We start from the raw sequence: 21,855 nt of genomic DNA on the forward strand, positions 1-21,855 counted from the left end.
TGGTATGTGGCCAGGCGATGAGGCCGTTGGGTGGTTTCATACAGAGGTGACTGTTGGGCAGATTACGCTTAAAACTGAGAAGAGCCTGGTATCCATGGATAATGTACAGACGTTCATTAAAACGTAGCAGATGCTTTCTGGTTGTCGTATCTTCACTTCTACCATAATATCCACTACTCTATGTGGATATTCCCACACGCTGTCTCAGAGCAGCATCAAATATGTGCCAGATCCTCATGTCTCCCAAAATGTGACAGTCTCGTGCGAAGGTGCCGGTGTGTGTGAGTGGTGTCTCTGAATGGCACTGGACCACGTTGTTGTCCAGCCCTAGGTGGGAGCAACGCTGTAATCTCCCTCTAACAGTGGTTTCTCTCCCTTCCCCTCCTGCAGACATGCCTGGAGTTGGAGCGATACCTTCAGACTGAACCGCGGAAGATCTCCGAGACTTTTGGAGAGGATTTGGACTGCTTCCTTCATGCCTCCTCAGCCCCAGATGCAGAGGACAGTATCCGACGTCTAGACCCCATCCTTTTACCAGTGGAGATGAGTACGTGTGACAAAAGCGCCAATATGGACATTATCCTCTCACGGGACAAGCTGCTGTCTGAGACGTGTCTCAGCTTGCAGTCCACCAGCTCTTCCACTGAGGGCTACACAGCCGTCAACCAGGCCCAACTCAATGCAGTAACCTCATTAACACCCCCTTCCTCTCCGGAGCTCAGCCGTCACCTCGTAAAAACCTCACAGACTCTCTCAGCGGTGGATGGCACGGTGACGTTGAAACTGGTGGCCAAGAAAACTTCACTCAGCTCTGTGAAAGTGGGTGTAGCAACAGCGACTGCGGGGACGATAAAAAGTGGGCAGAGTGACAGTGAACAAGGAGGTATAGGGGCAGAAGCATCCCCAGAAAACAAGAAGAGGGTTCATCGCTGTCAATTTAATGGGTGCCGCAAGGTTTATACAAAGAGCTCCCACTTAAAGGCTCACCAGAGGACTCATACAGGTACTTGTGTAGGATGCTTCTCTCATCTTGTCCTCCTGACACCTACCCGTAACCATCTCCTTTTGTTCTCATTTAGAAAAGCAAAAAAATCTCTTCTGAAAGTCCAAGCTCCTATGAAACAGGGCAGTGGAAAAATATGGTAGGCCAGCAAATGTACACATTATTCAATAGAATGGAGGAGTTCACTGTCTGTCATTAACTTGTTGGGGTTTCATTTGTCTTCTGGGGCTTGGTGCAGAGTAATTTTAGGATACCTAAGGGATGTAAATGTATCATTCGTGTTAAAATTCTGGGCATGCCAGTTTGGGTTTTTGGCACTCACTTCCCCAAGACAACTTTAAAAATGTTAATTTTAGTCAAGCGTTAATTGCTTTAAATAGAAAATAGCGTGGGTAGGTTTTTGTTGCCTTCTGTATGGGGGAAAGAGAAAAATGTATTTAGATCTGAGATATGTGATTTAGTAATAATCCGTGCATGAGAGAGCATGTGTGTAGATGCAGATTTGTAGGTGCACAGTTACACGTACCCTTGAGATAAAATACAGTGAGAACAAATGAAAAAATGACATGGAGCTTAAATGGAGTAGCATTGGTAGAGAGGGGATAGGATGCATGGAAAGATGTCAGGCTGATATTTTGTGTAATATTTACTAATGTTGCATATAAGCTCCACTGTGTAAGCTGCTTGAAGCCTACTGAATTGGCTTAGGCTTGGCTGTTTGGGATCCCCACTCTCCTGTCAGTTGTTCATAGTGCCGGTAGCTTTTCGGCTGGTATTCATCAGCAGTAATAGCTGTGTGGTTTGCTTACGTTGCTGCTTTGTTCTAAGCTTCACATGTGATGAGAGATGATAAATTGCCATTAGCACTGTCTTATCATGTGATTATTCTTGTTTCCAGAGGGGTTGCTGTAATCAGTTTTCTCAATTTTACTGTAAAATGTGTGGTCTCTTACGATAACTGCACATTTAATTCACGATCTTATCATGCAGGCAGATTCCTAGAAGCAAGGTTGTTCTTGCAAGGTAGAAAATAACATGTTGGACCAATGCAGTAAATCAAATGAATGTGTGGGTTGTTAAGAGAGCTGCATCCATCAAATACTAGGCAGCCTTGTAAAAGTTACATGGTCTGAAGTGTAAATCATATTAAGACATAAAAGGCATTAGTTTTGATCTTTTTATATGGGCTTTCTAGTGCTTTTACTGGGGATAGCCACCTTGCCAGGAGTGACCTCACTTGTGATGCAGTGATTTGAAAGCCAGTGAAAGTAGTGCAGTTGTTTTAAGATCTGCAGCAAGGTGGTCAGGAGGCTCCTCCAGCCAGCAGTGGGGCTCCCTTGAAGTCACCAATGCAGAACGTGAAAGCTGTAGATGCAGTGGGCTTGTCTGTGCAGGTGTGACCCCTGTGATCCTACCTGAGCGGGAATTGGTGGGTGAACTTGTGCAGTTTTTCTGGTTTTGTCACCCAGTAGGTGGGGATGTGGACAAGGAGTCTTGAGAGAGCACATGCAAAAAGTACTCTTCCGATACCTCCACACTTTGGAGTCAAAATCTTGCAAGCTTTTGCATGCTTTCGAACTCACCCTGGTTGAATTTTGTATCTGAGGTCAAAACCTTTCCCTTCGCTAACATCAGCATGTGCAAACTTGATTTACAATTAATCCTTGACAAGAAACATTTCTTGATGGCCCTGTGATACTTCTGTTGACCAGCCTTAGACTGTACATGATGCCACTGATGTCTGTGTATGTGTCTGCCCACCCACAGCAGTGAAAAAGGCAAGTCCACCTTTGCTGGCAGATGGGGAACATCAGATGATGAGATGGCAGCTGCCTGGCTGCAGTGCCCACACCTCCCACACCCAGCACCTCACCGAGTGTGTTCGGCGACCTCTCTGATCTTGTCAGTTAATCCATCAGTGGTTTAACCATCCCCCAAACCGTCTAGTAGTTTATGGGAGTGTTCCTGTTTCCATCCACCAAGTCCTAAGCAGATAGTGTAGGTTGTTAAGAAAGCAGGAAGGCAAAAGACAAGAGGGAATACGAACCTGGATGAGGAGCTCTCCTGTCTTTGCAGCCATATAACCACCCTGCATGCGAGCACGTCCTGGCCATGCGTAGCTGTGTAGAAAGCATGGTTTCATTTTGCGATGAGGACTGGATGCAGCCTTGTTGTTAAAACACATCTTTGATGTGGAATGTGGGAGCAGGTAGGCACTCGGCTCTCGTTTTTCTCCCTGGAAAGCAGATTGTCTAAGTACCTTTGAACATGTACATCTTGGGTGCAATCTGAGTGAATCAAGGGAAGGGGTGTGATAGACTTATCTAACTAGGTTATTCGAGTCCAGAGAACAGAGTCATTCAGACCCCTTAACCTGCTTAAGTGCTCTGTTCCCTTAAAAATCACTGGCTGTTGGATGCCTTAAATCAGATCTGGTACAATCAAGACATTAAATCTGTTAACGCTGACCTCTGCAGTGGGGTTTCCCTGCAGGGAGCTTCTGCCTCTGCTAAAAGAGAGAGACAGAGAGGAATAGCTATGGAAATTTGGGACTCAATTATAAACGGCAGAGCTGCCTCCTTTTCCACGCGCGCCTTCAGGGCTGGGGACAGGGAGCCCTTTTCTCCACTAGTGCTTTGTTTTTTTCACACCGTGAGCTGAGTGCGCTGTGGGTTGCGAACGCACCCAGCAGTGCCAATGGCTGGTAGCCACTTGGCTTAGTCAGCGCCTGAGCCAGAGGGTCTGAAATGATTGTGAGATATTTTCCTTTGGCTGGTGGCTTGTTAGTATGTCATGCAAGAACTGTCTGCCAGTGCGGGCTCTGTGTAAAAGGATGTTGAGTGCCCTGACAGACAAAGAGCTCTCAGTGTGGGGTTCACAGGCCGGGAGGCAGATGCGGGCTGGTCACCCAACTTGCATGTGCAAAGTCCACTTGCTGGATCAAAGAGATTTACTGCAGTGCGTGAAAACAAGAAAACCGTGGGCTGGGGAGCTTAGGGGTGGAAGGCGGCAGAAGGAGGCTGCATTCCTTTTGTTCATATGTAAGGCTGACCAGACAGATGCTGGCTGGCCTTCGTCGCTGCTGTGTGATGAGCCAGGCTGGGCTGGAGGCAATACAGACTGATAGCAGCTTGTTAAACTGGAGCCTATCTTAGGGCTTTACTTCTCCGGGGAGCCAGAGACGGTCAGACCCTACATGGCGCTTGGTGCTGTACAAGCTTCTCTTGTTACTTTCCCACATTTTCATCTCTAAGACAATAAGGACAGAGCTGTAAGGCCCATCAATGGTTGAACTGGTTATGAAACCACCTTCTGGATGACCTTTGGAGAGGGAAAAACAATCATCTGTGTGGGAGAGAATTTAATCTGGAAGGGAAAGGGAAAAACATTGTCTGGATGGAAAGGGAAATGAAAATATTTGATTGAATTCAAAGTAAGCTGGGGCATCTTAAAGTGAGGGGTGTGAAAAGGAGCTAAGAGCAGTGGTGGGACTGACTGCCAGAGGGCAGCAAAAAAGCCACTTGCGATAAATATCGGCTGGACCTGTAAACAGGAGGAAAAGGTGAGCTGTAGGTTTGGAAAGACCATGCTGCCAACGTGAGGGTAAGGTAAAAACAACTAAAGAAGGAGCTACCAGGACTAGCACGGTAATCCAGCCCTGGCGCATTCTCTCACACTTATTCATGGAGCAGACATCAGTGCAAACAATGACATTTTGTCTCTTTTGAGAGACAGAAATTTTTGTCCAGCCTTTACACATGCATGAAGATGAATTGCCAATGTAATGGAGAGTGGAAAGGAATGGAGTTAAAATGAGCCAGAAACCATGTATAGTCATCAGTACTCCCTAAATTAGAAAACAGGACATTGCTGCGGAGTGTCTGGATGCGAATAAGTTTAAAGGGTGAGCTGAGCTGGCCTGTGACCTATAGAAAAATTAGTCATGGGACATTGCTGTGTCTCTCAGATCAAAGACCTCTGGAGGAGATTTCTATCTCCTGACAAAACCGTTAGTATCAGCCTTCTTTTCCCTAACGTACAGAGGAAGGTATGAGATGGCATGGGTGCTTTCTGGCCAGAGATAAAGCATCACATATAAACTGACCAGGAAATCCTTAAGATTAGAATAGTGATAAAAAAATGACCCTTAGGGGATTCTTCTGGGGTTTGCATTTTATAAGAATCAGAAGGTTTTGGGCTTTTTTCTTAATCCACCTAAAACCAGGATCTGATATAACGTAAGCTCAAGTCTGAGAAACAGCAGCTGGGCACCTCGCATCTATATTTAGGTTTCTGAAACCTAAAACAAGTGGGAAATACTCGTGTAAATAGATGTTATGAATCTACATGTGATCTTAAGATAACAAGTATTTAAGTGGAGTTTGTTTCACATTGTCAGAACATCTTATTTTAAATTACATAGTTCTTTGATCCAAAGTGCTGGGTGAGATCAACAAAAACAAACAAATCCACCCTGCAGGAAAACAAATTACTACATTTGCAAGAAAAAGATGAGAGACACAAGAGTATTGGAAAGAGCATTAATGAACAGGAAGGCTTTTGAGATGTGATTTAAAACAACAGAGAAGAGCTTTCCCAAAATGTTGGAGATAGAAGAGGAAAGGTACAGAATTTGGAAATGATTGTAAAAGACCAAAATGGAGAGTAGGCTGGATGATAGATAAGGACAATTAATACAAAGTAAAGGCAAAATAGAGCAAGACGATCTGTGTCAGTGAGACCACATGAATGGCAAGCTGCATTGCTGTGTTGTGTTAGTGTGGTAGCACCCGTGAACAGAAAGCCAATGAAGAGAAAGAAAAAGCAAATAGCCCAGCACAGCACCAATTCTGCAGGATGCAAGATTTTGAATAATGACTTAGGGAAATGCATTTGGGAGAACAGTGTAGGTAGCACAGGAGAAACGAAAGCCAAAGCCCAAGATGTTTTGCTGTACAGAGATGCGCAGCTTCATAGCGAGTCCCCAGCTCTGTCAGGGCTGCATCCTGGTGAGGGGACACGGAGGGACATGGAGGGTGCTGAAGCTCCTATGGGAGCAGCTGAAGCAACAGGCGAATTTGCCACTGGAAATGAGAGCAAGGGAACTGAGGAAGGAGGGGGGTGTGAGGAAAACCTTCATTGAGGGCTGGATTTGTTTGGGGTGCAGTAGCATTGCCAAATTTGAAATACGTGTTTTGTTGTGAGGTTGGTGGTTTTTGACGTTTCTTGGGTAAAAACATAAAAAGCGTTTATCTAAGCTGATTAAAATAAGCCCAGCCTGATCATGAGCTCTTTAAAACTTTATGGTTTTGAAGCCTTTTAGCCATTTGGCAAGTTTGGAGGGGAATGTTGTGATTTCACTGTGGAGGGCCAGAGCTTCGCTTGGTTATTACAGCCAGAGTTTAGACTGAGGAAACGAGCTTTGTGAACCTCCCAGGCGGCAGGAGGATGGGCCCTGCCAAAAGCAGCCCTTACCATTTAAAACATTAAAACATTGGTGTTCATCCGTTGCTTAGTCGCTTATACCTGAATTCTCAGCCCCGTGCTTCTGCTCCATCATTTGCCAGATCAATAGCACAGGACAGTCTCACTGCTTGGGTTTGAAAATGTAGATAGGTATTATTGGCCATACAAGATGATTTTTGGCACAAGGGAGACCTGGAAAGTGGTTTCTGTCTGTTCAGCAGCTGCAGAGGGAGACTGCAGGCACCTCCAAGAATCATGGCAGGCAGGAGCCATCTCTAGTTTGTCATCTAGTGTTTTCTTTATACCCATCTACCCCCAGCCCCTGTGAGGCACTCGGTGAGGGGCTGAATGACAGGGATCGCAGAGAAACACTCGAGGAAAAAATCCACAACTTGTCTTCTGCCTATTTCCCTTTGTGTTGCCGCTGTCCCACAGTGGATACAAGTGGCACGTTAACAATGAGAAGCTGTGATTGTGTTGTGCGTTTGTCCAAAGCTCTCGCACTTCTGAAGTATTTAAGCTCACGCCAGGCCTGAATCAGAGATAGGTGCTCAGTGATGCTGGTTTAGGCTAAGGTGAGCTGGCTGGACAAGAAGGGGCTGAGCAGGCAGGGAGAGCTGGAGTCCTCTGGGCAGGAAAAGCCAAATGCGCTACCTCTCCTCTCAGAAGCAGGTGCCGTGTTACCGTGTTAGGCTCTTCCTAAGCACAGTTTGGGCATTTGAGCCTGGGTCACATCTGGACAAGCAGCCAGGAGCCTGGATGGACATCTCCCAAACCAGAGCAGGCACGGTCCTGCAAACCTGCGCACCAGCAGACAGGAGCAGATGAACTTCAAGGCTTTCTGGAAGCTGACCTAAATACAGCCGACCTAAATATAATGTCCAGGCTCCTGGCAAGGGTAATGTGGTCCCAAATAAAACCATGGACACCATGGTGAAGGTGGTGCCCATCATACAGCACAGACCAGCTGCGGGTAGGTGGACCAGCCAGGCCTGCATTAGCGCTAGGAATAATGGCTGAAAAAAATGTACTTAAAGATAGTTAAAGGGCAAATGTGTAATGCAGAAAGTACAGGGTGGATTTAATGAATAAAATTGCCTCTTTCTGTTTTGCTGGAGTTTAGGAGAACGTGTATTTGTGCCTTCAGAAAACAGCTGTCTAACACCACTCTCAAAAGCCAGTTGGTTATCACGTGCCAAGCAGTGAATGGTAGAGCACTGCATTGAAATGAATGAGAGACAAGGACGTCAAGTGAGGGCAGTTTAAAGACTAGTGCAGCCATTTTGGAAAGGCCAGGACAAAATACTGCCCAGGACCTGTCTTGTCCACAGGTCTCTGAGTGTCCAAAACCTTCGTGGCACTGCAGAACCAAAATCTTTCCATAGGTCAGCTTTATACATAATAAGGCGGCTTAGTAAGAATTAAAAACCTTTAAAACGTTGCAGGCCAGTTCGCATTCCCAGCAGTCCCCAAGTGCCCACCCAAATGGCATTGGGCAGATTTGTTTCTGAAGTGTCTGTCCTTCCAAACCTGGGACTGAAAGCTGGGGCTGCAAAAACTGAACACTGAAAAAACATTTGCAGGCGTGCTAGTGAAGTTAAGAGTGACAAGCATGTGTTTCAAGATAAAAGTTGATCCCTGGCTGAGTTCTATAAGAAAGGTGTCTTCACGCTATGGCAGTGCACGTTCAGAGGCTTAGCAGGGATTTATTCCTTCCTCCTGTATGTCTGGTCTCTTGCCACTGACAGAGAGAACTTAATAGATTAGTTGGACAATTTTGCAATGTCATTCTGGCTTTTTATGATGACCATAAGTGATCATCAGTGCACTAGAAGCTTGTATTAGTTCTTGGAAATGAATGTCATAAACATACAGGCGTGCACATCTGCATCTACTTTTGTTCAATATGTGACTGCACGGAACTGTACGATGGTTAATTTTGCATAAACTTCCATTTGGACATCATCTCGTTGGTCACTTGAAACTTTGCAAAGCTTTTCCTTCTTCGGAGCGAGATTTTCCACATTTGGTCTTTTTCCAGTGTGGTTGCTGTTTGTTATTTTAGAAGCAGGAGGAAAAATATTTATTTTTTAGGAGAATGTGGCATGTGTGTTGTGGAGGGGCAGGGAGAAAAGAGCTGTCCTCAGTGCAACAAGTTTAGCTAAAATCCTGGCCTACGTCCTGGAAAATAGTCTTTGAGTAGAAGACTTCTATCTGTGAATATCTGGGTGAAAACTAACTTGAATGGGCTAAGCTATAATCTGTTGCAAAATGACTTTCATATGAGCGTGGTACAAGTGATTCAATTTTATCATTAGTTCTTTGCAAAACCCATAGAATCCCAGAGGTGATTCTTTTCCTGGGCTTTGTTTGGTTTTGAATGTGTGTTAGGAAATGTGTTTCATGCAGAAAATCCCTTTGTTTTTTAAAATGTTCTCCCTGAAGATGCAGCAATGGAGTTGCATGGTGCCTTTGTGCCCTTCTTTAGTTACACGTTACCCAGTTTCCAACTGGTGCTGGTCCCTCCCTTAGAGCTAAGCACAGGTGATGTATTTTGTTTTGCCCTTGTGTTTTATTCCTGTGCTGTCTTTGCCAATATGTTTTTTGTTTGTTTGTTGGGGTTTTTTTTCATCTTTCTCCAGTTTTCGAGTGACAAAAGGGAGAAAATGAAGTAACATGTAAATGGTGAAAAACAACAGCATTGTAGTAGTTTGAATAAGCAAAACTCCACATTCATTAGCAAAAATATGGAGCAAAACAATTTCAAATGTTAGCATTTGGAAACAGGGGTGTGTATTCCTCTTAGGGCTGTTTTGTTTTTTATCAGTTCTAGTCACTGATACATGTGTCTTATATTTTGCTTGGAATTTCTCAGAAACTCATGGCCTAAAACATGGCTGTCCAAAGAGCACATCTTCTATACACCACTCCGGATTATGGAAATAGGTGCCACGTCCCACAAAGGGCTGTCTTCATTGTACACCCTCTGGGATAATTCACCAAAGACAATGGCAAAAATATATTTCAGGGTCCTGGAAAAATCTGACCCAGTGAGCCACTGCGTTTTTCTCCTTTTTCATCTGTTCCTTCTGCCGCTGCTACCTTGCCTTGCATCTTTGCAGACACTCACTGAATCTGAAACTAAAAGCCCTTATTAAGGGATATTTTTTTTTTTTGTTAAAGTTCTTGCTGCTCCTCTGGGGACCGAAGTAATGGCAGCTTGAAGCAGCGGAGAATGTGTAATTAGGGCAAACAGCAACGCTTGGCGTGATGGGGAGAAACAGGCGGAGAGGAGGGGAACGTGAGCGAGCTGTTACCAGGAGACCCCGGCACAAGATGCAGGCGATGCAGGGCGCTAATGGGCCAGCCCGGGTACCAGCCCGACCTGCTGCACAGCTGCTTCTGCCCTCCCGTTGCCAAGCAACCCCATCCTTCCTTTTTTTAAAATCTTCCTCCCCCCGAAACGTATATTCGGGAGGCTTAATTGGGTAGTTTTGCTGGCGGTGTTGCTGCCGGGTGCCGCTCTGCTGCTGTCCCCAGGGCCTGGGGCTGCAGGAGGATGCGCCGGCAATTAATGGAGCAGAAGCGCGGGTTGCACACCCGGGCTGGCGCCGGTGTCTGTCCCCCAGCCCTTCTCCCTGCCAGCCAGGAGCTTCCTTTGGAGAAAAGGGGTCTGAAAGCAGAGCAGTGTTTCAAAAGCTTTATCATTCACGATGCATGGAGCTGATAAGATAAAGCGAGGCGTTCCTGCTCACCTTCTATGGCGACAGGCATTCGTTAAATGCGTCCCGTTGAGTGGAAAACAGAGAATTTCCATTTCTTTGAATGTTGCTTCTCAGCTGCGCAAGTGGGCTTTGTGGATGTGTGGTAGGCGCACGTGTAAGACATAATGCTGCAAAACATCGTTTCTTTTCACGTGTTCGGTGGCCACACGCTGAACGCTGCTGCTGGCTTGGTAGACGAGCTTTGGCAAGGCCCTTAGGGATTAATCCAGAGCTTTGAAGTTTGTAGAAAGACTGATTGCACATCAGGTCTGGTCCTTAACCTCTTTTCACCCATCTCTAATAAATACATGATCAGAGCCATCTCTCTATGAGGGCACTGCTGACCTTTTTGGATGAAAGGAGCTGTCCCTTGTTCATGGAAATGTGGCGCTTTTACACTTGATCATCCCTGCCCATCTAAAAATAGGTACAACCTTCTCACATTGTGTGTTTCACAATCCTCTCACATTCCTCTTCTGCCCCATCCTGTCTCCTGCCAGCTTTTCTCTTGCGCTTTGTCACCTTTTCAAAGGCTTTTCCATCTTTCCAGCAGGTGGCAGAACCGTGAATAAAATGCCCTTTTTTCTCTCTTTTCTCTTTTTTGGACAGAAAGCATTGGTGAGCTACTTAAACACTGACCACTGCCCCCCCCCCCCCACCTTGCATGCCTTTGTAATAATAAAAATAATAATTAGGCTTTCTATTCTCCAACAAAAATCAATTAGGAGTATATTGAGGAATGAAAGGCTTGGAAAAGTATCTGAAATTGATTTTTGTAATTAGTTTTACTGGTTGATGGGTTGCAGGCACATACGCTTAGATGTTAGCATTGATCTCCAGAGGATGTGTGTATTGAATAGCTTGCTCTTCCTTTTCTGCTGAAGAAATGAACTTATTAATCTTAAAAAGGGGGTGATGTTGTTGTGCGCTGAACCGCAGCTGCCCAGAAGCTTTTCTGCCTGAGCCGTGTGATGGTAACGTGCTGAACCTGGTGTGAAAATGGGAATATTTAACATGCAGCATGTCTTGGGCTGCTCCTCTTCTGCATCTCGTGTTTGACGGAGCGTGTGTGCGTAATGAGGGAGGACAGCACAGGTGGGAAGGAGACCTGTCTGCTTAGGCGATGTCATTTTTCCAGGAGTCCTTAAAACTGAATGTCCTTCAACATGTTTCTATTAAATATCACGTAACTCTTTCCATAGGAAGAGGGTGACCGGTAACGTTTTTCTGTTACGCCACGTGCTGATGTTCAGCTAATTAGAAGAATTATGGCTCGGCTTCATTGGTATGCCATGTATGTAGCTTGTAAAGCTCTCAGGGACCCTTGGAGATGAAGAGTGCTACATAAATATAAAATATTGTTAATGTGATGTTCCACATTAAGCGTCCCATTGTGCTGTGGCAGGCTTTCGTCATAAAATGCAAAGCAAATACGAAAGCCTGCCTGGTGTTTCTCTGCAAGGCGATCTGGGGGGGCTGCTTCTCATCAAAAACCCCACCAGCTTCTGGCATTTCTGAGCCACTTGCGGCTGCGCTGACGACATCCCCGTGGGCACCAGCCTCCCAATGATGCTTTGGGTCGTCCCATGGTGACACCTCCGTGACGGTCCAGTCCCAGTCGCCAGGAACAGCAGGTCCCAAAAGGATTTCTCAGAAAGGGTGGCAAGGAAAAGTTATTAACATGCTCTCTTTAAAAAGCCAGTGAGACTACTTGATTCTTCACACATTTCTTGGGCCCCCAGAGCTTTATGGGAGAAATCCAGGCGAGAAATCTTGGATTTAATACCTTTTTCAGTTGTAATTTGCAGCTTGTCTGGTTCTCCAGGAACACCAGTCTTGGAGCAAGCAGAGCTAAAGCTGTCTTTCAATACATATTTTTAGACACTGAGGCTTTTAGAACTAGTTTCGTTTTGAATAGTTTTTAAATCACAGATTTAAAAAGGAAGGAAATGTTTTGTGTTTCTTTCCTAATATTTTTTTTTTTTTTTTAAATATCCTGAAACTACATGCAAATAATTCACGGTGGATTAGAACACATGGTGATTTTTCAGGGGGTGTTTCTGTTGTTTTCTTAAAGATTCTTTCGCATGCTAGTTTTGTCTAGTTAACATGATATGGTATTAAGAAGCTCTTAAAACATAGTACATCAAATGTCTTAGTTAAATGACCTTCAAAATGTACACAAAGGCAGGATTTCAGTTTTTTCCTCACTTTTTTAGCACGGAGAGATGCCACAGCAAGGATCCTGACTGCGATTCTACACCGTCCTTTTTAGGGCTGGTCTGTCTTGCTGAAGTTCATTGCAGGACTAGGGGCTTAAACTACTTGATTGTTTTACTAAGTGCTCTGTAATCAACAGCTGTTTGTGCTGTGGTGTTTAAGATGGGGTGCAGGGGAGGGATAAGGAGATAGATGCAGGTGGATAATCATAATATCTTTGTTTGCTTTTAATTCTGTAAAGATACAGGGTGAAACTCAAGCCTTAATGGGCGTTTTTCCAATGACTTTGATGGAGCCAGGATTTCACACCGCAGCATTGTTAACTCATGAGGTCTTCTCATGCACATCCCAAAATCTTGAGGGTTTTCTCCTTAAAGTCCCCGCTCTTGAAATCCATGGAATAGAGGGCAAACTGCTTTCTCTGTGTTTTGTAATAAATGTTTTGAGTCTGCAGGGCTGCAAAGGGAAATTTAAAATTGTGGCTCTAGGTTATCTGCAAAGCAGAAGGCAAATGATCTCTAAATTTTATTGTTTTCTTCTTTAAAATCTCATTATTTCTGTGGGACTATGACTTTTTAACCCTTGGGGTTGGCAATAAATACTGCATGTATCTATTAAGATTATACATCTTAATGTATAATAGGCACAGCATCCATTGTGCACCGTAGTTTTGTGGTCTTGCCAGTGTCCTCAGCTGATCTTGGTTCCGTACCTCTGCATCATCTAACCTGATGTGTCTCTGTTGAAACAGCTGCTGTGAGGTCTGTAAGCAAACCTGCCTTACTCCTTGGACAAAAGAAATACCCCCAGGACCCCGAGAGTGCCTGCGGGGTGTAGGTGGCAAGGACAGGAAGGCTCTAGATTTTGAGAAGCCCCCAGGACCAGTGCTGTGTCTCCAGCATAGAACCAGCCCAGCTCTGTCAATCATGTTTTGCTGGGAGCCTAATGCGTGTTTACTGCAGCAGTGTTGTTGGGATTGTGTGCTTGACTCTTCCATATTTTCAAACGATAAATTTTTGGCTTTCGGGAGGAAGCCCAAAATCTGCGTTGGTGGCTGCCTGCCCTTCCCAGGTGCATTTGTGGATGTGTGACAGCCGAACCAGCCCCATGGTGTGGAGCACGTTCTGAACCAAAACAGCTGAGTGTTTAACAGCTGCATATCTGGGTATCATCTTCCTTTTGGATATACCTTGGCTTCTCCATTGAGTACATTTGTATAAATGTGGATTTATGGATTTGTTTAAGTGCTGTACAGATCCTTGTGTTGGACTTAAGGTGACTTAAGGAGCAGAGCCTCCTTCCTGGGAGGGGCTCACAGGCACAAGTTTTAAGTGCGGTTATTAATTTTAAGGAATTAGAGCCTGAAAAAAAGTCAGTGTGGCACAGCTCCGTGATGTTCCCATTTTTAATTGGATTTTGACGCTCATAATTAGTTTGTTAAAAAGAGAGAGATCCTGGCCCTGTAGAAGTGAGTGGGAGGTTTGTCATTGCTCTCAGCAGAGAATCATTTCACCATCTATCTTTTGATTCCTGCTAATCCCCTGCAACAACAGAAGAGCCGCGTGGCACGTGGAAAGGATCCTTCCCATTTCTTCTCCCTGCCATTGCCAGGAGTGAGCCGGGAGGACCCTCCCATTTCTTCCCCATCCCTGTGTTTCTGCATATGCACACCTTGGCAAGATGTGCTTTCGGCTTCGGGTAAGGTGAAAGCGGCCATTAAAGAAGCAGTTTGTTCTCAGTCTTCATGTGCAGAGGTATGGAGGTCTCTCTCCTGCCCTCTCCTGTTTTTGCGTAGCTGCAGGAGGGCAGGAAATCCAACCTCTTTGAGGTCTCTGGGTCAAGGAGCCGTCTGACGTGGCTTTAAAGGTCACCGTGCCATGCGGAGCACTGTATGCCAGCGTGCTGCCTGAAGCACAAAGAGGTACTGTCTGACATTTAGTGAAACCGGTTTGGGTTACAGAGGAAAAGCATCTGAAAACAAAATTCAGCTCAGGGCTGTGTAAAGCCAGAGCAGGAACGCTTGAAAGAGGAGCCCCTGCAGCAAGGAACAGAGATATGTGGCATCCCATGGCTTTACCAGTAATCATGCTTGGCATTTCTGTCTCTTGTAACCTGCATATAGCACTGTACATTTTCAAAGCTCTTGGCAAATGTTAACAAGCCAAACTCAGCTTCAGCCCTAATAGCCCTTGTTTCAAAGAAAGCCCAGGAAGTTTCTCCTTCACCCTTGTGCTCTGTAGGTGACTGTATCCTTCACACTGGCTGTACCTGCCAGATTGCGCTGAGCAGTCAGTCGTCTTCTGCAGCTGCTTTGCAGTGGGTGTAGCAAACATACTCTGCGAGGCGGTTTGTCTACTCTAAGGTAGGCACTAGAGAGCGTCAGAGAACCGAGGAAGCCGAGTTATCGTCCAGGCTTGTTTACTGGCAGCTTTCAAAAATAATGCAGGGACTGTTCAGGCAGAACCAGCGTGCCATCATAGACATGAGCAGGGCTGGGGGAAATCCCTTTTCTCTGAGAAGTGGGGAGCAGATGCAGAATGCCAGGTAGGATGTCAAGGGCTGCTGGGGGAGAGCTCTGGTGTCTGGGGTCAGCAATGGTGACAGTGTTTGAATTACAGATGAGTAACCAGCACAGAAACAAGACACCAGCACTTGGCTCACTAACAAGAAATTTCTTGCCTTCCCCCCCTGCCAGCCCCAAAGAAATCCTATTGAAAGAAAAAAAAGAACAAAAGGCAAGTCTGCAGAGATGACCAACGGGCACAATCTAAGTGGGGTGGTGTTATTGTTGGCTCACTCCTTTGTCCTATTGGGCATTTTCTCATGGTCGACTGTGGCACACAACAGAGACATCCAGACTGGCTTTTCTGCATTTGGGGACTGAGAAACAAATGGATATTTTGGCGAAGTCTTGCCAGCTGCTGCCCCCACTTCATTGCTTCACCCCAATGAATCCTTTAATTGAGCTACTGAGCCAAAGAAACTTCTCAGAGGGCAGTAAAATGGCTCAGCTCCAGTTTACATCTCAGCCTACTCTGCTTTTCTCTGCAGGGCAGATGACCACTGTGAACAGAGCTGGCTGTGCATAAGAAGTCTGCAGAAACTCACTCACTAAAGAGAAGCTTTTTTTCCATGTATTTTGGTGCAGTTCTCTTGCCCTCTTCACTTTTCTAGCTCTTCTGGCTTCTCCAGTTTGTCATCTTCAAATACGAAGGTCTTCCATAATCAGATCTCACTCCTTTACTTGCTGAGTAGACATGCTAAATATAGAAATCTGTGTCTCTGCGCTGAGAAATTTGTCTGTGTGGCCAAGTGATTGTTTCACGTGATTGGCATAGAGAGGTTGTACAGACTGCAACTTCAGTTTCATCAGGGTTTTTTAAGATCACCTTCTTAGCAATTTTAAGATCAAATAAATAAATAATAATCCCTTCTCTGTTTGTAATTGCCAGCTTGGAAGCTTGGTAGTAAAAGTAATTTCTTGTCTGCGTTTTATCTCAGCTCCCCGGTCTTCTAATGCATCCATATGGTACTGACAGTGTGAGGAAAAGTGACATGGGGTTTCTATAGAAGGAGATGTGCTAGAGCGTTTGTTCTGGAGGGAGATGATAAATTTGCATGCACACAAATACCTGTGCACTAAATAAGAAAAGGGAGGGCATGAGACCTTGGAATTCTTCATCAGAAGGTGTTAATGACTCCAGGGATGTTACACCACAGAAGAGTTTGACCCACAAAGCCCAGGTTGCGTGAGAAAACAGGTAGACATGAACACAGCAGACCAGAATCTCTCCTGTTTTATCACTGCACCGTTTCACTGCCTTCAGTGTATGGTCGATATTTTGGGACAGAATAACAGCTCATAAAGGTGTAGTGCAAAAAGCCTGAATGACCAGGGGTAAGGCATGCAATGCAGAGGTGCTGGTCACTCTGGTGCACACCTGCAGTGAGTTCAGGTGTTAGTACAGCCACTTACAGGTACCACAATAATTAATCTGGCAAGGGCAGAGTGAACTGAAAAGCTGACTGAAAATCAACGTCCAGCCACACTGCAGAACAAGCATCTGGGGATGTTCTGAGGGCTTCTTTGAAGAGTAGTTGACTGGCTCTGTTAGAAGTGGGAAATAAGGTTGTGCAGGAATTTTAGCAGCGGTAAAGTTTGGGCTGGACCCATCCTCAGTACAATGTGTCACAAGCCCTAAGTTGTTTTCATCCCACACTGGCCATGAATTGTGTGATGGGCTAACCTGCCCAAGCGGGACAGAGGTGAAGTGGGAGGACACAGGGCTTGCAAGTTGAGTGCTCAGTAATCGTGCTGCCACGCTGACTGTTCTCTCCTCCCCTCTGCAGGTGAGAAGCCTTACAAGTGCTCGTGGGAAGGGTGCGAGTGGCGTTTTGCACGGAGTGACGAGCTCACGAGGCATTACAGAAAGCACACGGGTGCAAAGCCCTTTAAATGCAACCATTGTGACAGGTAATGCAGCCTCTTAACACCGTGTTCGAGCAACATGCAGTTGTGAGTAGCTGGGAGCCTCCATCTCCCCCAGACAAGAGCCCTGGCTCCCAGCAGAGGCCCCTTCTGGTCTCCTGTCCCGCTGCCTCCATCCCCGAACCGAGGAGGGACCCTGCGCTCTGCCCCTGTCCTCTGGGCTGGCAGAGCTGCAATACTTCCAATCCCATAGCACACAGAGACGTGGCACCATGTGTAGGTCTGACTGAAGCCTGTCGTGGGCACAGGATTCAGTCCGTACGGCAGCTCTTGTTAACACTCTTAAAGCAGAGAAGACATCCAGAGGGCCCTGGACCACTTCAGTGATGGACCGCTCGACAAAGCATCTCAGCTTTCTGTCTCCTGGTCCTGTGAGTGCTCTCAAAAAGGCAGAGCAGCCTCTATTTGCTCCACTTCAAGGGCTACCCCAAGCATTGCTACTGACTGCCTGTATTTTGACAGGGTGGGCCTCACAAAACCAATGGGCCTCGCAATTATCTGGGTATACAACACCAGGGTGGAGAGTGTGTGTGGCTGTTGTGCCACAAACCTATAGGAAACTCCTAGGAGGAAAGTACTTAATTTCTCTATGATTATTGTCTTCTCTTACCATTGAGTCCAGGGCTCCCTGCTTCCCCAGATGCAAAAGTCAGTGAAAGACAAGCAAAGGCCTTCATTTTCAAAAGCATAGGAGCGATTTGGGCACATCTGACAATTCAAGTTTGTGGGGCTGTTTTGTGTAGGATCAGTGATCTCTACATATTGCTGCTAATTAGCGACTCTTGTCCCCTTGACATCTATTTAATGTGGGAAATATTCTCCATCATCATTCTGTATGCACCCAGATTTAAAAGCCTGACAGGTGCTCAGAGCCTTCTCTGGGCACTCAGAAATGAGGGGCTGGTTTTGCCTGGTGAGCTTGTAAGGAACAAACGACCTATAGAACTATATCATAAGAAAATGCAAAAACAACAAGCTGAGCACCCAGCAGCTCCCAGCGAGAGCCACCACGGCTGCCGCTCACCACCGATTCCTTCTTGCAGTCCTCACCACTTCAGCTGCTCAAATGAATGATGAGCTCGTCTGAAAAATCTGGTCATCCTTGCTTGGTGCTGGGCGCTTTTGAAAGCTGTGTTCTTTGAATTTAGAAAAAAAAAAAAAAAAACAGAAGAAAACCCTGCTCCGCATCCCCAGCCCCAATTGATAAGAAATCAGGGTGGAGCAAAAGCCCTGTAATGACTCTTGACAGCATTGACAGGATGGAACAATGAGCACTTCTCCCCCTTGCCACCCCCCAAGCTGAGATTGGCAGTGCCCTGGGTGAAACCTGGATCCACTATTGAGTAATCAAATAATGTGCTTGCATCTGAACATGTTATCCAGCTAATCCTGTTTATAGATATTTTTAAAAGAGGCTTAAGAAAATTACCCATCTTTTTAATGCAGCACTAAGGTTCTCTGCTCTGATAAGGAGACGTTTTGTAATACAATAAAGGCTCTAGGAAGCCTCTGGGTACACCAGACCAGCAGCAAACATGCGTGGAGAGAGGATGTGTGGGACATAAACAAGGGACCCCATCCTTTTATGGGAAGGAAATTAGATCATTTTCACATCCTGCCTTTCCAAGAGCTTCATCTCCTTAAGTGCTCCTCTCTCCTTGTCTCCCTCCTTCCCATCCCCCTTCCCCCACCGAGGGCTTCCTCTTGGATTGTCTTTTGTTTTAGCCCCGGATTATCTTTTGTTTGCTCAGAATGAGGGACAGGATAAACCAAGTAGGGACCTTGGAGTTGTGCTTTTGTATAAGCATCTCTCTGAAGGAGAACAGTTGTGTTCTCCGTTTTAAACATGAGGCATTGCCCTTCTCTTTTCTCTCCTCTGAAGAATAAACTGACCATCCTGTTCCCACAAACACACACACCCCCACACACATACACAGAAAGCCACAGGGTTTCTGTGTCAGGACAGACAATATTTTTAGCAGAGATCTAAGGAAATACAGTCAGTATTTTCAACTTCTCGGTCTCTTTCAGCCTTTTGTTAAGTATTCATTCTTCTCCCTCTACATATTATCCCTTCCTACCCAGGTTTTTTTCTTTGGCAGCCAACGCAGTCACTGCAGTCAAGAGTAAGACTCCTGCAATTATCTAATGCGTTTTCTGTTCTTCACCTGAATCTGTAGATGAAGGAAAAATATTTATTAATAAGTTAAGAGTACCGGGGATTGTGCACTGTCACATTCCATGCACATACCATCTGTGTGTGGTGGTAGGAGACAGATTTGTCTTTACTCTCCCAGTCAATTGTTGCAAGCCTGTAGAGTGACAGTGCCTGTTCTTCTTTTGGGCCACTCTGCCATACCATTATTTTTTCTTCTTTTCTCTTTGTCAAATCTCTCTCCTACCACCTATTGCAGATATCACCTCAAGCAAGCACTGAAACATGTGCCTAAATCTGTCCTTATCTATTTAGGCAGGCTTATAATGTTAAAGACGCCCCTCCCTGAGCCAGGGTTCCCAGCTGCAGAACAGCTTCTCTCTGTTTGAACTGCCAGCCTTGATTGCACCCACCATTATTGACAGGAGCTGTGGTCACCCTCTCAGACATCCTGGTTTGCTAAACTTTAAGGAGCCTTTTGGAGCTCTTTTAGCAATGCCACTGTAGCACAAAGCATGTACCTGTTGTTGTTCAGAGGTGAAGGCCATACCTTGGCAATCACAGCATGGAAGTGGTCATTCAGATAACAAAGAAGAGGAATGTGGTGCACACAGTCTGGCTGCAATTCCCTTCCCAGACTGTTTTCAGATGCGTTTGTATTTCTGACCTTCTGGTAGACATCAAAGGGGTATTAATGTCCTCTGTGTACAGGTCAGTTTTAAATCAAAAGAGATAAGAAGGCATATTTCTCTTCTCCTGCTGTGCCAGCCATATCCCAACACCATGCAGCCCACAGATCACATTGTTAGTTATAGCTGGCAAACTACCGCTGGTTTGAGTAGCACCATATGTACTGCAAATGTTGTGTGGTTTGGTGGCAGCAGGGGACAAAGGAGAATCAGCTGAAGTGGTGCAGAATGCAGCGTCCAAGTCCCCATTGCCTTCCAGAGACCAGGGAAATGCTGGTTATTAGCAGTGCTTTTGCCAAGAAAGGTGGGACCAGATGATCCTTGTGGTCCCTTCCAAGCTGGTATTCTGTGATTCCCCAGGAATTGTACTTTTCAGAAACGCAGGGTAGGGTTATGTTCCTCAGGCAGTGCAAGCCCTCAGCACTCCAAGGGGAAGAGGATAGTGATACTCGCTTGTTCTGCCTAAATATATGTTAGGAGATAGCAGCTTAGTGCCACACTCTTGGGGTATATATTTCTGTGTGTGTGCATGCGTGAGATTTCCTTTTTGATGTGAAGCTAAGAGCACACTTAGCTGGAACAAACACATCCCATAGTGGAGAATCCACAGCTGGTAAGAAAGACAGCTGAGCAATATATTCTCTTATCATAGTCACCTTCCCTCTTCCTCTTGCAGAGGCTTCAGTGCCAAGCAGTACTGTGTTGCTAAGGAGATAGAGCAAAAACAGAAAGGAAGGAATCATGTTTGGGAGCAATGAATTTGTGTTTCACACATCACTGTTTGACTGTCAGAATTAGGGCACCCTATTGTAGCATAAACAGTCCTTTCTAGGAAGAGCTGGGCTTGGGGAGGTGTGATGGAGAAGATTGTGATGGGGCCACGTACAATGTGCAGAGCTGGTAGAGGTGTAAAGCCAGAGGTCTGGAGCAAGCTCTTGTCTCATGGGCAGGACTAGAGACCAGCAAGCTGCTGTTTCTTAATTTCTCAAGAAAGGAGTTTCCCTTGACAACTTACCCTGTGGAGCCTCTTCCACCACTGCCTCTAGTTCCAGATGGGGAAGAAGAAAATAGTGTCCACTGATCAATAGCTTTTCCTGACAGTGTGATTTAGCTGCACAATTTTGTGGGGACTGTTTTAGTGTTGAAAATAAATGTCCACGTCCAGCAGCCTTATCAAGAGACAGAACTAACCAAATTAGTCAGCAGGAAAATGTGAGGAATTAGTATTGTACCATTTTATTAGCTACAAATTAGTAAATATGATACCATTTTATTAGCTATAAAACTATTCTAGGGCTGAAAAATACACTAGATGCTAATACTGTGGTTATTGATGTAAAACAATATATAGAATCCATATTTTTAACAGATCTTGCTGTACTGTGACTCAGCATACTTCTTGCCGGGTTGCATCTATAATAGGGACAATCAGAGAGGAAAAGCCGTGCTTGGGTGGTGGTCTTAGGACTAATCCTAGGCAGAAGTGGCAGCTGGTGCGTGTCTTTTTGGCAGCCACTCAAGCTGTTGTTTTGTTTTGGCAGCCCTTGTAGCCAGCTGATGCTGCTTTCTCAGTTTAGAGTGACAAGAGAGATGTTGGTCCAAGGGGGTATTTTGGCACCCTAGGGCTAGAAAATTTGAGCTGCACTGAGCCTGCGGTGTTGAAAGCTAAGTGTCCATTGTCTTGCTGTGCTTCACATAGGAGCTTGGAGGAATGCAGCCTCCATCCTATTTTGCAGTCTTATCTTCTTAATTTTTGCCACTCTGAAGGTATTAACCCCCTTGTAAACTGCTACAAACCAGCAGAGAAGAGCTTACTTGAGCAGAGCTCTGCGCATCCACAAAAGATGAGTACCTAGCTCTTCTTGCAGAACTTGTCTTATTATGAAGTTTCTTTGTCTTAAAAATGCACCTTTCGATCACTCATCTCTGCATGTAGATGCAGCTGGATTGCTTATGCAGGGGAATACTGCGAAGATCCCCTGACTATATAAAACCTCTTCATTTTTATAGTTCTCAGCCTTTCTCTTCTTATAGTATTTATCCTCTGTGTGTTTAGATTGTTCTTTTTT

The 21,855-nt window shown here is 45.4% G+C and overlaps 1 protein-coding gene across 8 annotated transcripts in view; it reads left to right on the top strand.

The window, feature by feature from the left end:
- The window catches only part of KLF7 (KLF transcription factor 7), a 60,564-nt gene that overhangs the window by 28,611 nt on the left and 10,098 nt on the right, over nt 1–21,855 (top strand). For 5 of the 8 annotated variants that reach the window (XR_010473816.1, XR_002415304.2, XR_002415305.2 and 2 more), the window contains 2 exons: nt 391–1,003; nt 16,804–16,927. Coding sequence is in view for 4 of the 8 variants with exons in the window: in XM_065069450.1 (XP_064925522.1) it covers nt 391–1,003; nt 16,804–16,927 (737 nt within the window). In the remaining 4 variants the exon portion in view is untranslated. The remainder of the gene's footprint in view (nt 1–390; nt 1,004–16,803; nt 16,928–21,855) is intronic. The other 3 variants (XR_010473817.1, XM_065069452.1, XM_065069451.1) reach the window with 1 other exon arrangement.

The sequence above is a fragment of the Columba livia genome, chromosome 7 (genome assembly GCF_036013475.1).
Source record: "Columba livia isolate bColLiv1 breed racing homer chromosome 7, bColLiv1.pat.W.v2, whole genome shotgun sequence".
NCBI lineage: Eukaryota > Metazoa > Chordata > Aves > Columbiformes > Columbidae > Columba > Columba livia.